Source organism: Leopardus geoffroyi, chromosome B4, assembly GCF_018350155.1.
Source record: "Leopardus geoffroyi isolate Oge1 chromosome B4, O.geoffroyi_Oge1_pat1.0, whole genome shotgun sequence".
In the NCBI taxonomy this organism is placed as follows: domain Eukaryota; kingdom Metazoa; phylum Chordata; class Mammalia; order Carnivora; family Felidae; genus Leopardus; species Leopardus geoffroyi.
This window is the reverse complement of record NC_059341.1, coordinates 27,057,910-27,082,490: the sequence shown is the minus strand read 5'-3', so window position 1 is coordinate 27,082,490 and position 24,581 is coordinate 27,057,910. Positions and strand designations below refer to the sequence as shown.

At 43.3% G+C, this 24,581-nt stretch overlaps 1 protein-coding gene across 1 annotated transcript in view; it reads left to right on the top strand.

The window, feature by feature from the left end:
- The first annotated feature begins 1,268 nt into the window (after positions 1–1,268).
- Positions 1,269–24,581, top strand: part of LOC123591759 (60S ribosomal protein L23a-like) — a 42,867-nt gene continuing 19,554 nt past the window's right edge. Inside the window, exon 1 of the mRNA XM_045466446.1 lies at positions 1,269–1,743. Within this exon, the coding sequence (XP_045322402.1) occupies positions 1,412–1,743 (332 nt within the window). The 5' untranslated portion in view covers positions 1,269–1,411. The remainder of the gene's footprint in view (positions 1,744–24,581) is intronic.

Here is a 24,581-nt window from a genome sequence, read left to right as displayed (position 1 = left end):
CCCCCAATCTTTCTACATTAGATATATATATATATGTATATATATATACACACACACACATAAATGTTTATTTATTTTTGAGAGAGACAGAGACAGAATGCGAGTGGGTTAGAGGCAGAGAGAGAGGGAGACACAGAATCCAAAGCATGTTCCAGGCTCCTATCTGTCAGCACAGAGCCCGACGGGGGGAGCTCGACCTCACGAGCTACGAGATCATGACCGGAGCCGAAGTCAGGCGCTCAACCGACTGAGCCACCCAGGCGCCCCTCTACATTAAATTTTTTTTTTTTTTTTTAGGGGCGCCTGGGTGGCACAGTCGGTTAAGCGTCCGACTTCAGCCAGGTCACGATCTCGCGGTCCGTGGGTTCGAGCCCCGCGTCAGGCTCTGGGCTGATGGCTCAGAGCCTGGAGCCTGTTTCCGATTCTGTGTCTCCCTCTCTCTCTGCCCCTCCCCTGTTCATGCTCTGTCTCTCTCTGTCCCAAAAATAAATAAACGTTGAAAAAAAAAATTAAAAAAAAAAATTTTTTTTTTTTAATGCGTGTAGGTTTTATTTTCTATCAGGTTCACTTCGTAACAGTAAAGGAGGCATTTGGTGGAAGGTGGAGAACTACTGAATTATAGTAAGTAGAACATGCTATATTTACTATCTGTGCTCTGCCACTGAATGATTACTCCTCATGATAAGCGTTGCTGAACACACAGGTAATTCAGCAGATAATTCTTCGTGACAGTTAATCCTCAGCCTGGAATCCTTCTTAATGGCTGTGAAAAAGCAAAAGTTCCATATTCCTTCTTCATCGTATGCTGTCTGTTCTTGTTTTTATTTGTAAGTATATATGGGACAAATGTCAGTATCAGATTCTATGTGCATGGTGTTAAGTTACCCAAATGCATAAAGTACACAAACTCAGTGTGTGTAAGTGTGTAGCCATCTACATTTTGGTTAAGAGCCAGGTTTTATAAAGGGATAGATGTGGCTTCAGAAATTGACTGAACTCTCTGAGCCAACTTGGATCATCAGACTCTTACATGGAAAATGAAGATACCAGGTCATCCACTCATTCCCTTGTTTGGAGATTTAAGGAGATGTGGTTGGAAAATTCATTCTGGTTCCTTTGGAACAGAGAAGCGCATCTGGTATATGTATTTTTGTTTAGTCACTAGAGCTCTGTTCTTCAAAACAAACAAGATCTAGATTATTACTGAAGAGTGCATTTAAAAAATAAATTTGCGGTCAGCAGCGTCTAAACTTCAGGATACCTTTCGCAAAGATGACGCCGAAGGCAAAGAAGGAAGCCCCTACCCCTCCCAAAGCCGAAGCCAAAGCAAAGGCTTTGAAGGCCAAGAAAGTGGTGCTGAAAGGCATCCAAGGTCACAAAAAAGGAAGAGCAGCCTATCACCTACATTCTGATGGCCATTCTGATGGCGTCTCCAAAGGCAGCCCAAATATCCTTAAAAGAGCGCCTCCAGAGAAACAAGTTGCCCTGTGCCATCGTCGAGTTCTCTGTGACCACCGAGTCAGCCCTGAAGAAAATAGAAGACAGCAACACACTTGTATCCATTGCCAATGCCAAGGCCAGCAAACACCTGATCAGACAGGCTGTGCAGAAGCTCTATGACATTGACGTGGCCAAGGTCAACACCCGGGTCGGGCCCAACGGAGAGAAGAAGGCATACGTTCGGCTGAGTCCCGACTATGACACTTTGGATTCCGCCAACAAGATTGGCTTCATTGAGACGGAGTCCAGCTGGCTAAATCTAAATATACATTTTTTTTTCCACCATAAAAAAAAAAAAATCAACTTCAGGATAGAGCCTAAACTCCAAATACTCATTAAATGTTTATTGGTCCTTCATGTATCCATGAGGCAAGAGGTCCCCAGCTGGTTCCACAGCCCAGGAATGAGCAAGTTTGCTAAGCTCAGGTGAGGGGGAAAAAATGTCTGATTAGAACCTATGGGATAACAGTAACCACAAAACTGAATTGAGGCTGTTAGTTTTTGGGGGGCAGGAATGAGGTTGGGAATGAGGTTTGGGGGGCAGGAATGAGGTTGGTCATTTCATTTTAAGAAACCAGCAGGAAATGACCACTAAGGACTGGAAGCAAAAATCAATGATGCAAACAAGGTCATGCCACTCATAAACAAGATTCATTATCAGTGTAGACTTTCCGGCAATGTCTTTCACTTTGATCACCCCGTCCACCCCATGGTCTCTTCCTGGAAGATACATATCATAACTTAGACCCTTCTCGTAGGAGACACGCTGTCCTATCTGCCTCATTGGAATTGGTAATTTTACTGTCACCTTAAAACCATCTTCAAGTAAGCAGATTTTTCTGGCTTGTATCTGGGGAAAAGTTAGGTCAAAATAAAAAAAAAAAAAAAATTAAAAATCACAGCCAAAGATACTTACCAAGTGGACTGACTATTTAGCTCTTATTTGAAAAAATAATTAAGACTTTTCAAAGGGCTCTTTGTGTTAAATCTGCAATATAGGAATTCGTTCACTAGAACATACTAAACCCTAAATTGCTTGACAATGTGCGCGTGGTGGACGTTTGACCGTTTCGAGATATATTTTAAGTATTCCGTGCAAAAGTAATTCAAGGCAACACGTCTCAAGTACATCAGTAAAGCAAACATTTTTTTCCTTTGGGTCCACTGAACAATTAACGCACGCATTGTTTTTTGGTGTGAGCACTCTGTTGAAAGAGTGGCTTGAATGTTTGGGTCAAGAGGCCTCATGGTAGAAGATTCTGATGGGTGGTTTTGTGAGCTCGCAGGAGTGGAGGAGGCAGGAAACACCGGCAGGCTTCTCCTCGTATTCCCTGCCCGCAAGCAGCATAGTGGATGAGGTTTCACAGAATGACGACAGTGCATGTTTCCCTGAAACTACAGGAAATGCCATTTCAGTGCTCGTATTTTTTTTTTTCCTGTGGCCTCTTGAGTTTCCTTTATCTAATGCATTTTTTTCTTCCCTCTTGAGGCTGCTTCTCAGACAGGCTTTTGTCCGTGTGGCTTGGTGTAATGTCTAACTTCCCAATCAACCCATTCCTCCCAGGGGCGGGACCAGGCCGTGGGGCTTGGGGTCGGGGGCAGAGCCACGCTGGAGATGAGTGGTTTTCAGTAATGCAGAATTTCCTGTGGGGGCTCTCATTTTCACTAGAGCACATCTTGTCTTTTCAGACTTCAGCGTGTTACCACAGTCTGAATTGCTGGTGTAGTCAGCCACAAGATGAGGCCTTCAGATAGATACTCACAAATAATTTGTAGTGAGTTCAGGAGTTGATACTCTGCCCTCCTTTGGGAAACACTGCTCACTGTTCATGTATTCTGTTCGGTAGATCGTTGGTAGCGAAGGAGACACGTCACTTACATTCGTACAATGCTTTTTGCTTTTCCAGTCTTTACTTTTGCTGACAGCAACACATGACCTATATTGGAAGGGGAGTTGCCCTTGAAGTCAGAGTTTGAGACCACTTACCAGCAAAACTTAGAGAGCTTGAGCTGGCTGTTCAGAACTTTATTACCTCACAAGATACACACTGTAATAGTTCTCAGGGGCCATCTGGAAGTTTGAAGGGCTTTTAACAGGGGCGCCTGGATGGCTTAGTCGGTTAAGTGTCCAGCTTTGGCTCAGGTCATGATCTCATGGGTCATGAGTTCGAGCCCCGGATTGGATTCTGTGCTGACGGCTCAGAGCCTGGAGCCTGCTTCGGATCCTGGGTCTCCCTCTCTCTCTGCCCCTCCCCCACTCATGCATGCTCTCTGTCTCTCTGTCTCTCTCAAAAATAAACATTAAAAAAATAAATGGCTTTGTATGTTGCAAAACACTATTTATGTATAAGTGTTTATTGTGAACATAGTAGGTGTTTAGAAATATTGGTTGACTGTATTATGCAAGCTAGCAGCTACTCTCTACATTCACTATTTATTTTTTTAAATGTTTTATTTATTTTTTATTCAAAAAATTTTTTTCAACGTTTATTTATTTTTGGGACAGAGAGAGACAGAGCCTGAATGGGGGAGGGGCAGAGAGAGAGGGAGACACAGAATCAGAAACAGGCTCCAGGCTCTGAGCCATCAGCCCAGAGCCTGACGCGGGGCTCGAACTCACGGACCGCGAGATCGTGACCTGGCTGAAGTCGAACGCTTAACCGACTGCGCCACCCAGGCGCCCCTGTTTTATTTATTTTTGAGAGAGAGAGAGAGAGAGAGAGAGAGCGGGGCAGGGGCAGAGAGAGAGGAAGACACAGAATCCGAAGCAGGTTCAGGGCTCCGAGCTGTTGGCACAGAGCCCCACTCGGGGCTTGAACTCATGAACTGCCAGATCATGACACGAGCCGTCGTCAGAAGCTCGACCGACTGAGCCACCCAGGCGCCCCTCAGTATTTTTTATTAAAGAGTCGCTTGTAATTAGATAAGGGCTCTGAGTTTAAATAATTTATCTGCTGGTCTGAGCTGGAGCTGCCCAGGTTTAACCTCTGGCTCTGTCACTTACTATCCCTGTGACCTGGGACAGGTTGCAGCCAGGTCTGTAAGAGGGTGTGGTAACAGATGGGGGATAAGTTTTGGTAGAAAAGCACAAGTATAAAAACCCCACTGAATTTACCGATAAAATGATATATGCGGGATTTACTTCGAAATAACCCAGAGGATGGGGTGGGCAGCAGGTGGGGGAAGAGGTAAAACCAGACCGTCCATGGATTCAAAACGGCCAAAGCTGAGGGATCAGTACAGGCAGTTTGTGTTCTTATTCCCTCTGATTCCATAGCCCTTAAAACTGTCCCGTAACAAGATGTTAATACCAAGAAACCAAAGATTCCCTCAAAGTAATGTGGAATGGAGCAATTTGGAAATCAGCTTCTGAAATCCCAGTTGGGGTGTTGGCAACTTTTCTTGTTTTGTTTTGTTTTAAAGGAAAAAGCCCCTCGGTTCCTTGAGATAAGTGGGTGAATTATCAGCATGAAGGTTCTCAAGAGTAGCTGTGGTCTGACTCACCCCACACCCCCCTCCCCACCCCGTGCCGCAGTGACTTTTCTTTCTAGTGGACAGGGTATTCCCCTGCCCCACACTGGCTTATGGTGACTCATACCAAATCAGAGTTTCACATCGAACTCTTATGGGCATTGATTATCAAAGCTGGAACCCAGAGGCCCCGGTTGAAATGAGGATAGGCTATCGAATACCCCTGGTTAAAGGTCAGAAGTTTCCTCCAGAAAAGATTCCTCTTCATCTGGAAGCCTTGGCATGACATCACCTTAGATATGAACTCTCTACAAAGGGGCTGTTTCCTAAAAGTACACTCAGCTTTTTTGTGACACTCATTTTGGGGATGAAATCAGCCTACACCATAAATTGACTTGTTTACTTAGATTCAAGAAATGCCGGGGGAGCAGGGAATTCATCATAACCTTTATCACTCAGACTGTCTGGCCAGCCGACTAGCGGTTTCACTTTGCCTCTGACTCCACAGCAATTTAGAAGGAGGGCAGACTTGCTCTCTTTCTTGCTCAAGGCCCGTTGATCAGACACGAACTGGCCTCGACTTTCTCTTTCACGGAAGCTAAAGGCAGATTCAGAAGCCTTCCTCGCTAAGACCAGATAGCCACTGCCTACTGATGGCAAGTGAGACGTGATCGCTTTATCTACCCCCGAGTGGGATGAAATCGATTTATCTACCCCTGGTTCAGTTTTCCTCCTGCTTTTCAAGGAAGGAGACCGAGGCTCAGGGAGGTCAAATAAACTCTCCTCCGGTGCAATACGTCATGGCTGGGTTGGCTTTGAGGCCGCCTTCTCTCTGAGGTCAAGGAAACAATGTCTGTTCTGCATAGAACTGAAAGATAAAATCCAGCTAATGATAGAAATCAAGCCGCTGACAGAAATGTGTCTTGAGAATAGGAGCTAACCTTTCCTTACGTTTTTCATCCCTCGAGATAACTCTTCGGTAACTATGATGTCTCCATTTTGCACAGGAGAACGGGGGAGAGTCCAAGAGTTGGTGAATGGTGGGAAGGTAATTCAAACCACCTTTCTCTGTGCTCAAAGTTGTGCTTTTTCTGTTTCACTGGAGAAAATGAGTACACCCTGGGGGTTGTAGAAGTTATTCTAAGGGGTGAAGGTGGAAGGAATAGCAAATAGATGGAATCGTGGACCGTGTCCCTCATTTCCCGGCATTCTCTGCAGGTTATCCTAATATGCTCATACCTCAGAGAGAACTTTCTTCTCTCCCTCTACTCCTTAGAAATGTACTCAAAGCTTACCTCAAGTGCCGCCAGTTTCTTCTGATCTTCCCAGTTATAATTAGTTACTTTTTTTCCCTGATGCAATTTTCTTCTATATTTTGTATTAGGGTTTGTTTTTATAAGTCTGACTTCTCTTCCGAGACTGTGAGCAGCTTGAGGCAAAGGATTGTGTCTAATAAGTCTTATTTTTTATTTAAAAATTATGAACTAATATACATGTAGAAAAAATCTAATACACGTTATTAATGAGGTTGATATTATTATTTCAACTTTTTTTAACATTTAATTATTTTTGAGAGACAGAGAGAGGCAGAGTATGAGCGGGGGCAGGGCAGAGAGAAGGGGAGACACAGAATTCGAAGCAGGCTGCAGGCTCTGAGCTGTCAGCACGGAGCCCGACGTGGGACTCGAACTCACAAACCGCGAGATCATGACCCGAACCGAAGTCGGATGCTCAACCTATTGAGCCACCCAGGAGCCCCTAATGAGGTTGATATTATTAATGAGGCTCCTCTCTGACCCCATGTCCTTCCCTCTACCAGCGCTATCTTCCTGAATTTCCTTGCTTCCTTCTAGATTTTATCATGTTTACATCAAACTGTAAGCATTGTTTCTTTTGCTTGATTTTGAACTTTATAAAAACAAGGTCATACTGTATGTATTCTTCAGCGATTTGCTTTTAAAGCTTTGAGGATTCATTCATACTGACGTATCTGCACTTCGTTCATTTTCATTATTGGTCTTGGTAATGGGTAAGCAGTTCATTATAAGAAAATACTGTCTTTAAAAAAAAAGAAAAAGAAAAGACTGTCATTTCATTATCTATTCCCCCATTCAGGGACAGTTGGGTTGCCTCTGGTCTTTTTGCTTTTATGTCTTTTCATGTTTCTCGGTGCACCTGTGGAAGGGTTCTTGAGGGTGCAGGGTCAAGGTGGGTCAGTGTAAGACTGGAAAAGGGAGTGTTTGCCAATATGAAGACACTCTCCTGTTATATAGGAGTGAAAACACTGCTGAGGGCCCAAAAGCAAAGACTTGGCTGGATGACTTTGCTCAGGAAAAGTGTTGGGTCATGATAACTGAAGTAGAGACTATGAAGGAAGGGGACCAAAAGGCCTGGAGAGATGGGTCCTCCTGCTGAGATTTGCTAAGACAGGGAAACCACCAGCTGATGCTGTTTCTTGAGGGGCCCTGTAGGAGACCCTGTTTACCAAGATAATAAGGAATGTGCTGGTTAGGGGAGCACAGACATGGCTGAGAAGCTCAGTGGAGGTTATCTTCTTGGGCCAGGGCTGATGGGAGGAGATGTTGTTCTAGAATAGGGGTCCCTAGGAGCCAAAGTGATGCCAGCTGGCAACATTTAACTCTCAGAAGCCAGGTGAATGTAATGACCAGAAGGGAGCAGAGTTGGAATGGCCTTCATCCACAGAGGTCTATAAAGATGTGTAACAGAGGATGTTGGTCCTAGGACAAGAGAGATAGATGTTATTCAATATATAAAATCAAAGGACCTCAACAATAAGTGAAAAGAAGGCTGAGGTCAGTCGCCACAATGGAAAGTCAGAGCCCCTTTCTCTGTTTCTGGACTTGAAATGCCCTTAGACTTAAAAAAAGTATCAGCTGACAGGGAGGCCACGTTTCCTTAAAGGATCCCGAAACATCATGGTATCTGAATAAAGTAATGATTTGCCTAGTCCTTCCCTTAAAGCATTGACTTGGGCAATCGTATGCTGAGGAAAGTGGCACACTCACCTCTTTTGAAGACTATTGGAGACAAGACCGAGTTGAGTTGTTTCCTGCCTTCCTGGGCCTGTGTTAGAGTAGGGGCACACTGAGATTAGGTGGTAAATGGAGTCCTACTTTAGGTCCATCTCACAGTGGGTCCACAAAGTGCACAGACTCACCTGGTGGTTACTTCCTGGATTCCTGAATGTATGATAGGAACGAAGCACCCACTAGCATTTGGAACTCACACTTGTCTCTTGAATTTTAGAGGAAGAGTTATTGTAGCCGAAAAAGCTAATGAGTATCCCCTAAAATCATGAGGGGAATGACGATCCCTGCCACCCTCAGATACAGAGAATGCAGGAATAGTGATCCTCATCATATCCTCTCCTTTGCCACTCTAGTCCCTACAAAAATAGTTGGGTTAGCACGGATGACAGTGACCTAATGCAAACTTCACCAAGTTTAAATCCCAGCTGCAGTTGTTGGGCCAGATGTGGACTCTATTAAACCCGATGGACAGATTCTGGTATGCCAGTTATTGATCTGGCAAATGCATCCTTCCTGATATTTGTTGGAAAATAGGATCAGAAATACTTTGCATCCACTTAAGAATGGACAACAGGATACATTCATTCATGGTCTTGCCTTAGGGCTACATCAATTTCTCTGCTTTCTGTCCCAAGGAAACCGGACCATTTGGACATTGCACAGAAAACCTCACTGGTTCATTGCTTCGATGACATCATGCTAATCAGATGAGCAAGGAGTGGCAGATAATCAGGGTGCTTTGGTAAGTCATATGGGCTCCAGAGGGTGGAAGAAAAATCCTACAAAAAATTCAAGGACCGGCCACATTGGTGCAGTTTTCAGTGGTTCTGTGGTCCAGAACATGACAGGACAGGCTATTGTGCCTTGTGCTTCCTACCACTGAGAAGAAGCACGGTGCTTGGTAGTTCTCTTCAATTTTAGAGTCAGCATCTTCCACGTTTGAGAAAACTGTTCTGACCCACACGATGTGGGATGTTGCTGCTTTCAAATAGAGTCCAGATTCAAAAAGCAATCCGTAGCAGGTCTAGGATGTATTATAAGCAGCCCTGAAATTTAGGACATATGACTCAGAAGATCTTCAGTATGCCAGAAGTCTTTGTCACTGATAAAGCTATCTTTTGGAGCCTTTAACAAGTCTTAGAAGGAGGTTAGAGATTCCTAAGATTCTGCAGCAAGCACGCGCTATCTAGAGCAGAGGACATTTCTACTTGTTTGAAAAGGGGCTCCCTGATGTGCTTCTGGGTCCTGGTAAAGACGGAGTCCAACAATGTGACCCCAAATGATCGTGAAGCCAAAACTTTCCATCCCGAGTTGGGCATAGTCAGACCCACCAAGTCTTAACGTCAGATAGGCCAGCCAGGAATGCTTTGTAAAATGGCGAAGGTACATCTGGTATTGAGGTGGAGAAAGTCCAGAGGCACATGTAAGTTTCATGTCATCTACCACTCAAAAAAATTTTTTATAGGAAACATGTTTATTATTAATCATTGCAATTGAAAGATATTCATTCTTTCTAAGGGCTGGTCCAAACACCTTCTTCTCAGCTCACACCTGTGGCATTCACTGGGAGTGGTCCACAGGGTGGACGTTCCCTGTGCTCAACTTATAGTAAAAGGCTTAGGTTCAGTTCATAGATGGATTGGCACAGTAGGATGGGGTACTTGGAGAGTGGGCCGCTGCTGTTCTGGAGTAGCACTCAGGAGCGGAGCTGAAGAATGGTGAGGAAAAATCCTCTGAATAGACAGAGCTTCAAGCAGTCCACCTGGGCATCTATTCTGTGAGGAGAGCAAAACGAAGAGGAAACGATGTATATGAACTGAAGCGCTTTGCCGATTGGTCAGGGGCTTTGGAGAAGCATGGTTAGAAGACTGAAGATATGCAGGTCTGGAGAGGAGGAATGTGGATGAATGTGTGGTCGGGGGCACCAAATATGAGAATCTTTGCATCATTTGTTAATGGTCTCAAAAGAGCATTCACCATAGAAGAGGCACTAAATTACCAAGTGAACAGAATTGCCTGGCCAGTAAATGCCAACTAGTTCCTGTCCTCAATATAATGATGTGGTGAAATAGGCTCAGAGTACAGCTGGTAGACAGATGCAGGCTACACGTTAGTACAGCAGTCTAGACTCCCTGTCACCAAGGATGACCCAGCCACTACCACTGGTGAGTGTCTGATCTGCCATTCACAGAGACAGAGACCAGTGCTGAGCCTCTTATATACTAACAGCTTTTGGAGAGACCACCAGTCCCTGGTGGCAAGTTGATTAATCAACCCCCTTTAATCTCAGAAAGGACAATAATTCTCCCTGACTGAGAGCGTCATGTTTCGGGGGCATCGGGTTGCCTTCCTTATCTATAGAACTTTGAACAGAACCATTATCCGATATTTCACAGAATGTCTGGTCTATAGATATGGGATTCTTTTTGATATTGTCTTGGACTAAGGGATTCATTTGACAGCAAAGTAGGTGTGATGATGGGCACAGATCATGGGCACATGACTTTAGGTCCTACTGTATTCTGTACCATTCAGAAATGGCTAGCCCAAAAGGGTGATGGAATGGCCTCTTTGTTTAATTAAAAAAATTTTTTTTCCTTAATGTTTTTAGTTATTTTTGAGACAGAGAGAGACAGAGCATGCGCAGGGGAGGGGCAGAGAGAGAGGGAGACGCAGAATCCGAAGCAGGCTCCAGGCTCTGAGCCATCAGCACGGACCCCGATGCAGGGCTTGAACTCACAGACTGTGAGATCATGACCTGAGCCGAAGTCGGATGCTCAACTGACTGAGCCACCCAGGCGCCCCATCCTCTTGAAGCTGTAGCTAAGGTTCCAACTTGGAGTGGACCTCTGTGAGGCTAGATTACTACACTGCAGGATGCATGATATACCTTCAACCAATGACTCTTATGTCCTCAACAGGTAGAATTACTTTTGGCCTAAGAAAAACTGCCTTGCCAGAGATGTAATAAACTCTCACTCCCACCTCCCCCTGCTGGAGCAGCCTATAAGCCAAAGATTGAGTAAAACGGGGGCACAAAAATCTGACTCCCTGGGCTGCCTAAAGGTGGGACCAACTGCAGTGCAATTGATGCTGCAGAACTTCTTATGGGATTAGACTGAAGCCAGAGTCTAGGTAAATCACACCTTTTCTACTTTCTTTCCCTGCTTCCCTCACTCCTTTTATCCTGAGAACACTCTCAGTAAATACATGTACCTGAACTCCTGTCTCAAGCCTTTTAAGGGAACTTGACCTAAAAGATACAGTATCTCAGGGAACCTGGGTGGCTCAGTTGGTTCAGCATCCGACTCTTGACTTCAGCTCAGGTCATGATCTCATGGTTTGTGAGATTGAGCCCTGCATCAGGCTCTGTGCTAACAGCGTGGAGCCTGCTTGGGATTCTCTCTCTCTCCCTCACTCTCTGCCCCTCCTCCACGCTCTTTTTCTCTCTCTCAAAATAAATACACTTAAAAAAAGATACAATATCTCAACTGATTTTTCTTTATTATGCCCTCGCCATTGCAAGTCATTAAATTTTTCTCAAATTACCCCATTTGAGTGTGCAGGGATCCTAATATATTTGCTAAGACTTTTTTTTTTTTTTTTTTTTTTAAATTTTTTTTTTTTCAACGTTTATTTTTGGGACAGAGAGAGACAGAGCATGAACGGGGGAAGGGTAGAGAGAGAGGGAGACACAGAATCGGAAACAGGCTCCAGGTTCTGAGCCATCAGCCCAGAGCCTGACGCGGGGCTCGAACTCACGGACCGCGAGATCGTGACCTGGCTGAAGTCGGACGCTTAACCGACTGCGCCACCCAGGCGCCCCAAGACTTTTTTTTTTTTAATGCATTGCTGGTGAATTTTATCAAACGTTTTTATAAGATCAAAGGCTTTTTATGGGATAAACATACAATTTTTTCCTTTAATGTATTTCGTAGTGAAATATATGAATGTTTTTTAAAAATTAAGCCATCTTGCTGCATTCCTGGAATAAACTCAGTGGCCATGGTATGTTTTAAAAATATATTATGGGCACCTGCATGGCTCAGTCAGTTAAGTGTCTGACTCTTGATTTGGGCTCAGTTCATGATCCCGTGGTTGTGGAATTGAGCCCCTCGTTGGGCTCCCCACTGGGTGTGGAATCTACTTACTATTCTCTCTTCCTCTGCCCCTCCCCTCTCCCTTCTCTCCCTCTCTCTCTCAAAAAAAAAATATGCTCTTGTATTCATTTTGCACATATTTTGCATACAATTTTGCATCTGTGTTCAGGAGTCATATTTTCTTTCTTATGTGTGATTTGGTAATGATGAGGTTATACTAAACTCATAGAATATGTTAGGGAGTTTTCCTGATTTTATATTCTCTGAAACAATTGGTATAGTCAACCTTTTGAATCCTTGAATAATTGAATAATTGGTAAAACGTACCTGTAAAATTTGGGGGCCTGAATTTTCATTGTGGTTAAGATACCTAATTATAGATTATTTTTCTTCAAGTGCTCTATAACTATACAATAGATCTACTTTCAATATTAACATTTTTTTTTTTACTTAAGAAATAATTGGTACATGGATGAATGACTCACTTGGGCATACGTTTAAGTCACCATGCTTAAAAAAAAAAAAAGGAAGTAAACGTATCAATGAACAAACCAAAAAGGAAGTTAAGAAAACAGTTTCATTTACAACAGCATCAAAAAGGATAAAATACTTAGGAATTAACTTAACCAAGGAGGCAAAATGCTTGTACACTAAAAACTACAAAATATTGCTGAAAGAAATGAAAGATACCAGTATATGGAAAGACATGCTATATTCATGAATCAGAAGACAAAATATTGTTAAGAGTTCAATAGTACCCGAAGAGACCCACTTATTCAATGCAATCTCTATCAAAACTCTAACGACATTTTTGCAGAAAAAGAAAAAAACTATCCTAAACTTCATATGGAATCTCAAGAGAGATTTTGGCTAATCCCTGAATAGCCAAAACAGGTTTGGGGAAAAAAAAGAAACAAAACAGAGTTTGAGGCCTACACTTCCTGATTTGAAAACTTACTACAAAAATACAGGAATCAGAACATTTAAAGTAAACTGGTATTGGCTTACAGAAAGTTATATAGATCAATGGAATAGAATAGAGATCCTAGAAATAAACCCTTACATACGGTCAAATTACTTTTAACAAGGATACCAAGACCATTCAAGGGGTGAAAGGACAGTCTTTTCAACAAATGATGTTGGGAAAACTGGATATCTATATTCGAAAGAATAAAATTGGATCTTTATGCCATGTACAAAAAATAAAAACCTAAATGTAAGACCTGAACATAAGAATTAAAACTATAAAACTCTTAGAAGAAAATAGTGGAAAATCTTCACAGCATTAGATTCGGCAATGATTTTGACAAGTTAACCGCATAACTAAGAACTTCTGTGCATCAAAGAACACCACACAATGAAAAGGCAACCCACAAAATGGGAGGCAATATTTGGAAATCATTTATTTGATAAGGGACTAATATCCAGAATATATAAAGAACTCTTACCATTCAACAACAACAAAAAACCCCAAGCCTGATTTAAAAATGCACAAAGGACGTGAATAGACATTTCTCCAAAGAAAATATACAAATGTCCAAGAAACAAATAAAAAAATGCTCAAACTCACTAATCCCTGGATACGGGAAAATTAAAGCCACGGTGAGCTATTACCTCACACTCATTATATGGCAACTATAAAAACACCACCACCAACAAACAAAGAGTTAACAGGTGTTGGTGAGCATGGGGAGAAATTGGAACCTTTGTGCCCCCTTGGTTGGAATGTAAAATGGTGCAGCTACAATGGGAAACAAAACGGGGATTCCTCCAAAAATTAAAAATAGAAGTACTATCTGATCCAGCAGTTCCACTTCTGGGTATATGCCCCCAAGAAATAGAATTAGGGATTTGAAGAAATATTTGTACATCCTCATTCAGAGCAGCATGGTAGCCAAAAGGTAGAAGCAACCTAAATGTCCACTGACAGGTGAATGGAATGAAATGTGGGCCTAAAAAATGAAGTAAATGCCAACACACTCTCCAACGTAGATCAGTCTGGAAGACATTATGCTAAGTGAAGTGAGCCAGTCACAAAAAGATAAAAAAAACTCACACAAATGTTTGATCCCGCTTATAGGACGTGCCTTGCTAGTGTAATCCAGTTGGTGAAGACAGAAAGTGGAATGGTGATCTCCAGGGACCGGAGGGCTGGAGGAATGAGGAATTCGTGTATGATGGGTAGAGAGTTTCCGTTTTTCAAGTTGGAAGGACTCCTGGAGATGGTTGGTGGTGATGGCCACACAACAGTGTAAGTGCGCTTAATACGCTGAACCGCACACTTAAAAATGGTGAACGGTGGTAATTTTATGTGTATTTTACCACAGTAAAGAAGGACATAAATGTGTTGAGTTATTGAACTTCTTAATTTCTTAAGAGCTGTGATACGGTGCATTATTGACCTCAAGTTTTCACTTCCATCTTTATTAATAACTTTTGTCATCTGACTTTACAGTTCCTCCCAAGCAACTGGGCGTATTTCTCTGTCCCTTGTCAAACCCAAGGGATTAGCTGAGCCCCTAGAATCTGCAGATGCATGAGAGCAATTATAAATGATTCATGTTTAAAACCATTGAGTTTTGGTGTGGTGTGGCTTTCAGCAGTTGGCAAGCTCATTGAAGTGGGAACACATTTTGAATTTTATTTTATTTTATTTTATTTTATTTTATTTTATTTTATTTTTTTAAAATTTTTTTTCAACGTTTATTTATTTTTGGGACAGAGAGAGACAGAGCATGAACGGGGGAGGGTCAGAGAGAGAGAGAGGGAGACACAGAATCGGAAACAGGCTCCAGGCTCTGAGCCATCATGAGCCATCAGCCCAGAGCCTGACGCGGGGCTCGAACTCACGGACCGTGAGATCGTGACCTGGCTGAAGTCGGACGCTTAACCGACTGCGCCACCCAGGCGCCCCCACATTTTGAATTTTAGAACCAGATCTAGAATGCCTGTGTACAGTTTAAATAATACTACAAATACATAAAACAAAGAACATGCATGTATTACCCCAAGTTAAGAAATAAATATTACCAAATTATCTTTCCACATTCCTTTCCCAGAGCTAACTATAATCCTAATTTTTGTTAACCACTTCTTTGCCTCTCTTTGTAATTTTCCCAATTTTCATGTATCCCTAAACAAGAAATGTATTACTTTATTTTTTTTAACTTTATATAAATCAGCTTCTACTGTATGAGCTTGGTTTGGTGCAGAATTATGTTTTTGAGACTCGTCCGTGTGGAGTAGGGCATTTTTTCATTCATTTCTCCCCTCCATTGGTAAGTTATCTTTGCTTTTATTGGTCGCCTTTGATGATTTAACATGAATACTTAACAGAACCCAAAGTTAGTTAACCAACTTTGTTCTCCTCCCAAATCAAAGAACCTTAGCATGCTTTAACACCAATCTATTTACTCCTAGTTCACATGCTAAAGCTATTCAGTCATTTTGGACTTCGCATATTAAATATCGTATTGGTTCATATAGTCTATGCTTGTGTAACATTTCCCCACTTAATTTCCCTACACTTTATTTACTCACAAAAATTTTGTATATCAGACCTTCTCTCTGTAATCATACCTTTTTTCTTAAAGTCTATTTAAGAGCTGGTTTTGAGGATCTGTTAATGGTAATCATTCTCAGGTGTGTTTTTTTTGTTTTTTTTTTTCTGAAAATGTCTCCATTTGACTTTTTTTTTTTTTTTTTTTTTTACTCTTTTTCTTGAAAGATCATTTCACTGGGCAGGCAATTCTCAGTTGATATTCACTTTTTTCAGCATTAATACTGAGGATATTAACGTACAGTTTTCTGGCTTCTACTTTTGCTGTTGAGAAACAGCTATTCATTTTATTTTCATTCCCTTGTACATTATCTGTCTTTTCTCTCTGGCTTCTTCTAAGGCCTTTTCATTTTCGTTTTGTTTAGCATAAAATCTCTACAGGCATGCATTTAAAAATTATTCTGCTTGGGGGGCGCCTGGGTGGCGCAGTTGGTTAAGCGTCCGACTTCAGCCAGGTCACGATCTCGCTGTCCGGGAGTTCGAGCCCCGCGTCAGGCTCTGGGCTGATGGCTCAGAGCCTGGAGCCTGTTTCCGATTCTGTGTCTCCCTCTCTCTCTGCCCCTCCCCCGTTCATGCTCTGTCTCTCTCCCCAAAATAAATAAACGTTGAAAAAAAAAATTAAAAAAAAAATTATTCTGCTTGGGATTTGCTGGATTTATTGAATATGTGATATCAATTTTTGAAATTCTCAGACTTAACTTTTCCAAGATCACCTCACTCATACTTTCTTTATTTTTGCTTTTTTTCTTTTTCTTTTTTCTTTTTCTTCTCTTTCCTTTTTTTCTTTTTTCTTTTCTTCTCTTTTCTTCTCTTTCCTTTTTTTCTTTTCTTTTCTTTTCTTTTCTTTTCTTTTCTTTTCTTTTCTTTTCTTTTCTTTCCTTTTCTTCATTTGCTTTCTAAATCCTGACTCTACAGACTGCCCTTTCATTCTGCTATGTCACTTCTTTTTTTAATATTTTTCTTTTTTCATTTTTTGTCCCTCTAAGGTATATTGTGGGTATTTTATTTAGAACTATCTTCCAGTTTATTTGTGTCTAGTCTGATGTTTGCTGTTCAATTTTTCATTATGGCAATTAGTATTTTTAGTTAACCACAATGTTAAAGTGCTTTTGGAGATGTTCTGTTCTTCTTTCTGCTCACTCTTACTCATGGTGTCTTGTTTCCTCGTGTATGTCATCATTTTTGAGTGTGAGCCCATGATATTTGTCATTGCACTATGGGAGTTACTTAATGCCTAATTAATTTGAATAAATTCATTATCAGAAAGGATTTGTGTTTGTATCTTCCTGGCACTGAAGACTTTTTCAAACTATGTCCACTTAAAGTCAGAAGTCTTGGGGCTCCTGGGTAGCTCAGTCAGTTGAGCATCCAACTTGGGCTCAGGTCATGATCTTGAGGTTCATTAGTTCAAGCCCCACATCGGGCTCTGTGCTGACAGCTCAGAATATGGAGCCTGCTTCGGATTCTGTGTCTCCTCTCTCTCTCTCTGCCCCTCCCCAGCTTGCACTCTGTCTCTCTCTCTCTCAAAAATAAATAAACAGTATAAAATAAAATAAATCAGAAGTCTCTCACCATTTTTGACAACATGGATGGGTCTAGAGGTTGTTATGCTAAGTGAAATATGTCAATCAAAGACAGATACCATATCATTTCACTTATATGTGAAATCTAAAAAACAAAACAAAGAATCTTAAATACAGAGAATTGATTGTTGCCAGAGAGTGGGGGGGAGGATGGGTGACATAGGTGAAGGGGCTTAAGGGGTACAAACTTCCAGTGACGAAATAAACAAGTCACAGAGATGAAAAGCATAGGGAATATGGTCAACAATATTGTAATCATGTTGTATGGTGACAGATGGTGACTACACTTACCGTGACGAGCATTGAGTAATGAGTGGAGTTGCCCAATCGCTATGCTGTGCACCTGAAACTAATACGAGATTGCGTGCCAACTGTCCTTCAATTAAAAAAAAGTCTCCATCTGTGGCTTTTCCAGGCTGTGCAAACCCTTCTGACCTGAAGGCTTATCAGTGGCTATGAGTACCCAGGGAGAATTTTAAAACCTTACCCTAGAACCAATGCAGAGATCGACCTAGTCTTTGCTTTGTGCTTCTGGGAGGTAGATTTCCTTTTTTCTCACTTCACCCTTTCCTGAGGATCCGGCCTTTCCCTGGGTGTGGGCTGTGTGTGTGTGTGCGTGCATGTGTGCGTTCAGGTTTGGGCGGGGGGTGTTCATTGATTTGACTCCTTTTCAGTGGTGCACAAGGCTTGTCTCCTGCGTCCCGAAACGAAACTGTTTAGAGGTTAGGCTGGATCAGCCAGCGGCATTGTCGTCTTGCCTCCTTGAACTTGTGCTTCTCCTATCTTGTTCTTGTGTGAGCTCCCTTAGTTTTCTTACGAGCTTATCCACTCATTTAAAATTTTAGACTTTATATTTTATCTAAAATGTTTAGGTCTTGTAGCACAAGGGTTTCAGGACTTCCAGTCCACCTAGAAGCAGGACTCTTACTCAATTTCATAACCTGCTCTCGAGCCTTGCATGTATATTTTGCATGGCATGCACTTACACGTACGTTGAGTGAAGGCGTGATTGCTTTTTTCCACTGTGTCGCCTGTGAATTCCATCTCTCCTTTTGTCCCTGTTTCACATTCCTTTATGTCTGCCCTAGCACCTAGCTTAGCGCTATGCACTTGTTAGGGGCTTGTTGAATGAATAGACAAGCGCCTTGCCTTGTCTGTCTCGTGAGGGGGGTTGTGTAATTTTCTTGGAAACCTGTTCCATGTATTAGTCATCTTTACGTTAAAAAAGCACCTGCTCAATCTACTCAAGGTCTCTTTTCAAAATTGTTAACCTATTTCCTTCTGTTTTGCCCCCCAGTGAATATGGAGAACAATTGATGGGCATGTTCTCATTTGGAAAATGATTAAGTTTGTAGACACCTAAATGGCATTAGCACGGGGCCTTACTATCTGTCTTCCAGAGCAGGCGAACTCATCCCCCCAGCGGTAGGGAAATCTAGTTCTGTATGAAGTTGGGGGTGGCACAGTTAAGGCTTTGTTCTGACAGTTCTAGGTAACTGAACGTTATTCCAATAGAAATGGATTAGTCCGACAGGTGGCTGGCCCCCCAGACACGCTTGCTGAAACTCCTCCGTGCGTCACTGCCCTCTGGGCACAACATTTCAGGTAACCTGGGCAAAGAGCACAAGCCCCTATGGCTCTGTGGTCAGCCCTTGACGAGAGCTGCGTCCATGTTCTGTGAAATCTGTGACTCCTGTGGCTCACCGCTGTAACTTCCTCCCTTCCTGCCCCTGGCTGCTCTTCTTGGAGGCCTCACGTGGCTGGGTGCGCCTGGCCCCCCAACTCCTCCCCCCAGGGCGAATAGGAACTTGGCCACACAGAGGCGGAGGGAAGAGCCAGCAATTCTCGTTTCTTCTGGAGGAGGCTCCCTACCCTCACCCACCCCCCTCCACCCCCCCCCCTCCCTGCCCCCGCAACTTATTTCCTGGTCATTCATCAGTGAGCATCTGCATGACAATCACAGCACTGTGTGGGGCCCTCTGCACCCTTCGGATGTGCAGGGGGTGCCCATAAAGATCCAGTGCGTGAGACTTCCCTGGGTGAAAAGATGGCTGACTTTTGCCTGTTTGATCAGAGGGCCAACTGAGCCACCAGCGAGGACGAACCTGGTTCCCTCCCCAGTGCTCGGCCAAGCACTCAGCTCGAAGGGGAATAGGAACGAAGATACGGGCCTTGCCTTCTGGAAGAACACCTCTCCATAGAGCGATTCCTGAGCAGTCATTCATTCATTTCTTCCACAAGTATTTTTTTGAGCACCAACTATGTGCCAGGCACTGCTGTGGGCACTGGGGATACAGCAGTGACTAAAAGAGGCTAAGATCCCCGTCATGGGAAACGTTCCTTCTAGATGGGCACAAACGTGTTTCTTAACCAGACCCCGTTCCTAAATGCCCCAAGGGAGGCTGTTGCTTGAGGAAGCCTGACTGAATTCTTTTGTAAGACAACAACTCTTTCCTGGCCTGGTGCAATGGCCCCGTTCAAAGGCCCATCTGGCTCTGCGGTGCTTTTGGAAACTTGAGCAACTCAAGGAGACGGGGTGAGGTGCAAAATGAAAATGCGGGGCCTCTTGGCCTAAGAGCAGGGAGGGGAGGGGCGCCTGGGTGGCTCAGTCGGTTAAGCATCCAACTTCAACTCAGGTCATGATCTCATGGTCGTGAGTTTGAGCCCCGCGTTGGGCTCTGTGCTGACAGCTCAGAGCCCGGAGCCTGCTTGGGATTCTGTGTCTCCCTCTCTTTCTGCCTCTAACTGCCCCCTTCTCAAAAATAAATAAACATTACAAAATAAATGTGGGGGGCGGGGAGCGGTTTCCTTCCTTCTGTAGTCTTTCTCTCAACTTGTCATGGTGCTTTTTATTTCTCTTTAATATCTCATTCCCTCAGGCACTGGATACTTGCAGGGTGAACACAGGCCCTCCCAGACGCCCAGGGCCCTGCTGTGTGACTAGGCACATAAATCATGTATATCTTACGCCTATGCCCCTGCCAGGCCTCCACCGTGGGGGGGAGGGGGAGGTGTGGCCGGCAGCGGGGGTGGGGGTGGGGGGGTGGGAGGGGTGGGGGGCTGGGACAGCAGGGAGAAGTGGCAGCCAAAGACCTGGAGGCAAGGAGCCAGCAGGGGGCAGGACTGTGGGGGAGACTCCAACTGGAGCACAGGTTCCACCATCTTGCCAGACTCCCCTCACAACATGCAAATTCAAAGAGCAAATTGGCAACCATTTCAGTTACTAAGGCACTCCATTACTCAAGTCTCCTTTCTCACATAGGAATCATGTGCTCACATAGGCTTCATGTGATGCACACGCATGGGGAAGGGGCTCCACATCCCAACAGCAAATATTCCATTTCCCAGCTCTCTGGGAACAGCTTATCTAAGGTACTATAACGGTCTTTATAAAGGGCCACGTGATTGGGCCCCTTGGAGGCCACAGAGCAGACAGACTATAGAAAAAGTCCAAGATCAGCCCTGCGCATGAGCCCTTATTAACCTCACTTGCTGTGTTGCTGGAAAATTCCGTGAAGAATTTAAAAAAATTCTTGGCAGTTTATTGGTTTTGGCGGGGGGGGCGGTCATTAAACCTGGATTTGAACCCAGACCCTCTAGGTCCTGGCTGTGTGAGTTTGGGAAAGTTATGTAAATAAGCCTCTCTTCACTTACCATAAAACGGGTGTGATATTACCTTCTTCAAAGGCTTCTCATAGGATGAAGTGCGCGTTCAGAGGACTTAACACATCACCCGGCATGCAGTAAGGTGTTCAGGAAATGTTAGCTGTTACTATTTTTCGCGTGGACGGCATTTGGGCTCAGGCAAGAGACTTGGAGAGTTATAGATAGTTTTGGCCGCGCACTTATTTGGCGAGTGTCATTCTTAGCACCCAAAGTAAATAAAAGAGGCCAAGTTTCGTTGGCCACCAGGGACCCATGTGTTTAGGCTTGACTCATGCACTTGTAACTGGCCGTTCAGAAAAGGTCTTTGGGGAGGAGGAGGAGAAAACACAAGAGGAGCAATAATAACCCGTGCATCATATTGTGATCCAGTTAAAACCTGACTTTCTTCTATCGTCAGAAAGGCGTAGACTCAACCTTGGAAATTTCACAAATTCTGAACACAGAACGGTGTTACTCTGAACTGAATTGTGTTGCTTCTTTTACTTGTATACATCCTTCTGCTCTTGGCCTTTGAAGTCTGAAGTATGAAACTGGGTTATTTATACATTTGATAACCAGGGTTTGCGGAGAGCTGCTCCTCAGCCAGGTCACATACCTGGAGATCATATTTCCACACTGGGCTCTCACAGCCTTCTCCTGCATCCGCTTCAGGCTTAGATGGTGCCGATGATAGAATTACCCTTAAAAAAAAGTCACGATGGGATACCAACGAGTTAAAAAAAATATTGCGCCAAAAAGTTCAATGGCATTTTGCTAGTTAGAGATGAGTTACAAACATAGAAAAACCAGGTCCTCGACAAATATTTGGTGCCATCTAGTGCTGAGTGTTGAAAATTCAGGCTCACTGTCAGACTTTCCAGGTCTTTCTCTCCAACACAATCCTGGAAAGGCTAGGAATATAAGGAGCCACCCTGGCCAGGCAGAACTTGTGCTACAGAACCTCATAGAACCAGAAGCTTCTGAAGAAGCCATGCGGCGCACTCCCCTCTGTCTCATGGCCTGAGCGCATCGTAACCAACCCACGCACAGAGCATCCGTGATAGTTTTACCTGGAAGTCTTAATTTGTTTTGTGTTCTACTTGGCACCTTAACAAGTTGATCGATATACTCTGTTTCGAGATGGGTGAATGTTGTGATTATTAGCCTTGAGTATCCTAATTCTCCACCCAAAACTCTTTTGGGGAAGTGGGCGAATGGGAAGGTAATGGAGAGTGGAAGACCAACATCGAGTTTTATTTCTTAATTTTTACTGTACCGGATGAAACAAAAAAGAATTTGCCCCCAAAGCCCAGTTTTGATCCACGTAGGGGTGAAATTTGCCTTCTCTTTGACTTATTTGTTTATTTGTGAGAGCGAGAGAGAGAAAGGCAGAGCACAAGCAGGGGAGGGGCAGAGAGAGAGGGAGAGAGAGAATCCCAAGCAGACTCCACACTGTACACACAGAGCCCGATGTCTTACTGATTTGGATGCCTTCTATTTCTTTTTGTTGTCTGATTGTTGTGTCCCGGACTTCCAATACTATGTTGAATAAGAGTGGTGAGAGTGGTCATTCCTGTCATGGTCCTGACCTGAGGGAGAAAGTTCTCAGCTTTTCCCCATTGAGGATGATGCTGGCTGTGGGTTTTTTATAGAAGGCTCTCACTATCTTCAGGTGTGCTCCCTCTAGACCTACTTTGCAGAGGGGTTTTTATCGTGAATGAATGTTGTACCTTGTCAGATGCTTTTTCTGCATCTATTGAAATGATCTTATGATCTTGTCCTTTCTCTTATTGATGTGACGTGTCATGTTGATTGTTTCGCGAATAACAAACCCTGCCAGTGTGAATTGTTTGTTCTTGGATCCCTTGGCAAAAATCACTGATTTGGAGCACTTCTGGGGAAGAGAGTTGATGTGGAGGTGACTAGACTTAATAATCTGTGTTGTTTAACAAGCTCTTGGAAATCCCAACCTCCAAAACCCTTGGCTTTCTTATATTCTCTGTGAAATCTGCTGGTATTTGTTCTATTTTTGTTTGGTGCCTATTTCTTGAAGTAAACTCTCATGTCTTCTCTCTTGTTGACCCTTGACCTATGCAGGTACAGGTAATTAATCTTTCTGCACCTCAATTGCCTTTTCTGTGACATGAAGGTAATAATCTTAGGGCAGCGCTGCAGAGATTAGAACTAATAGCGTAGCACCTGGAACATATGAGCTACTCCACTAGCTATTGGTTGGACCATGACATTTGCAGATTTACGATACCTTTTTATTTTTATGAGCTGACAGAAGATTCACATCATGTAGTAAACTAAGTCCAAGGCTCAGGTTTTACACAGGTGGGGCTGTGACCACAGGTCTATGTGCTTTGATCCCACAACCAGCGTGAGAAGTAGGGGCTGTTATTTTATGGTGGGATGTGGGACCTGAGGTCCTGAGACTCTGAGTAGCATGCCCACAGTCCCTCCGGCAGAAGTATGAGCAGGAATTGAACGCGGGGAGCGTGGCTGCAGGTTCACGGTGCATTCAGTAGCTCTATGAATTGAAAAAGGATGTGTTTCTTTGTGAAAAATCTCCACTGAATGTGGCAAGACTTACTTCAAGTTAAATTACAGGTAACAAGTGGTTTGGGGATCTGCAAAGAAAACGTGACCCTCAAAGAAACGTGATGCATGAAAAAGCTCATCGTCTGCTCCAGTGTCGTTTGTGTTGTTAACAGTTTGAGGATTTGTGGGTCTTATATTACTCATGAATGGCAAGGGTGTCCTGGAGTATTTTTATGAAAGATTCAATTGAAGTTACTGAGGTCTTCCAAGGGCTTCTTTGCATTACCAGGTAATGGTTTAAACTCTTCTCGTGATGTGTTTCGAAAAGCAGATCAACAAATTTGATTGTTTAGGACTTGCTATATAAATGTGAGGCTCATATGCGGGACTATTAGAAAACGTACTGTAAAGATAATCAGTTTCTTTTCCCACACACACAAAAAGAACACAGGAAATTTTTGGAGTTCAACCCTTCCGTTCCGGCAGCTGCCTCTTCTCAGAAAGTTCTAAATACCCGAGTCATCGAGACCCTTCTGTTTCCAAAAGTGACCTCTGCATTTCCTGATTCATTTTGAATTTCAGGTTTGGGGAATGATTCTGCTTTACTCCTGGACTTGCCCTTCTAATAATACAAATTCGTAGTGTTATTTGTATTATTATTTAGTGTTGTCTGAGTAGCAAGCAAGCCAACATTTTACTGTGTGAGGCTGGTTTTCCCCTACTTCGCAGACAAGGAAACTAAAGCAGAGAGGTTACGGACGTGTTCAGGATTATCAACTAGGAAATGGTGGACTTGGGATTTGACCCTGGGCGGCGTGACTGCAGAATCCACATTCTTTTTTTGTTTGTTTGTTTTCAGAATCTACATTCTTAACACCCAACTTTGCTTCCTGTTCTAAGTGGACACTGAGCTCTGATTCAGGGCACAAACTGTCATCAACCAACATGAGCTGATGACTCACAATGTGACTGACACTGTGGAGAACAAATGAGTTATAATCCTCGCCTGTCAACACAACAACACCTTACTGAACACCCACTGTGTGCCAGGATCTGTGCCAAGCTCTTTATCTAAAGGTGGAAGTGTTTATTCCCATTTTTGCAGAACAGAAATAGAAACTCAGAGAGT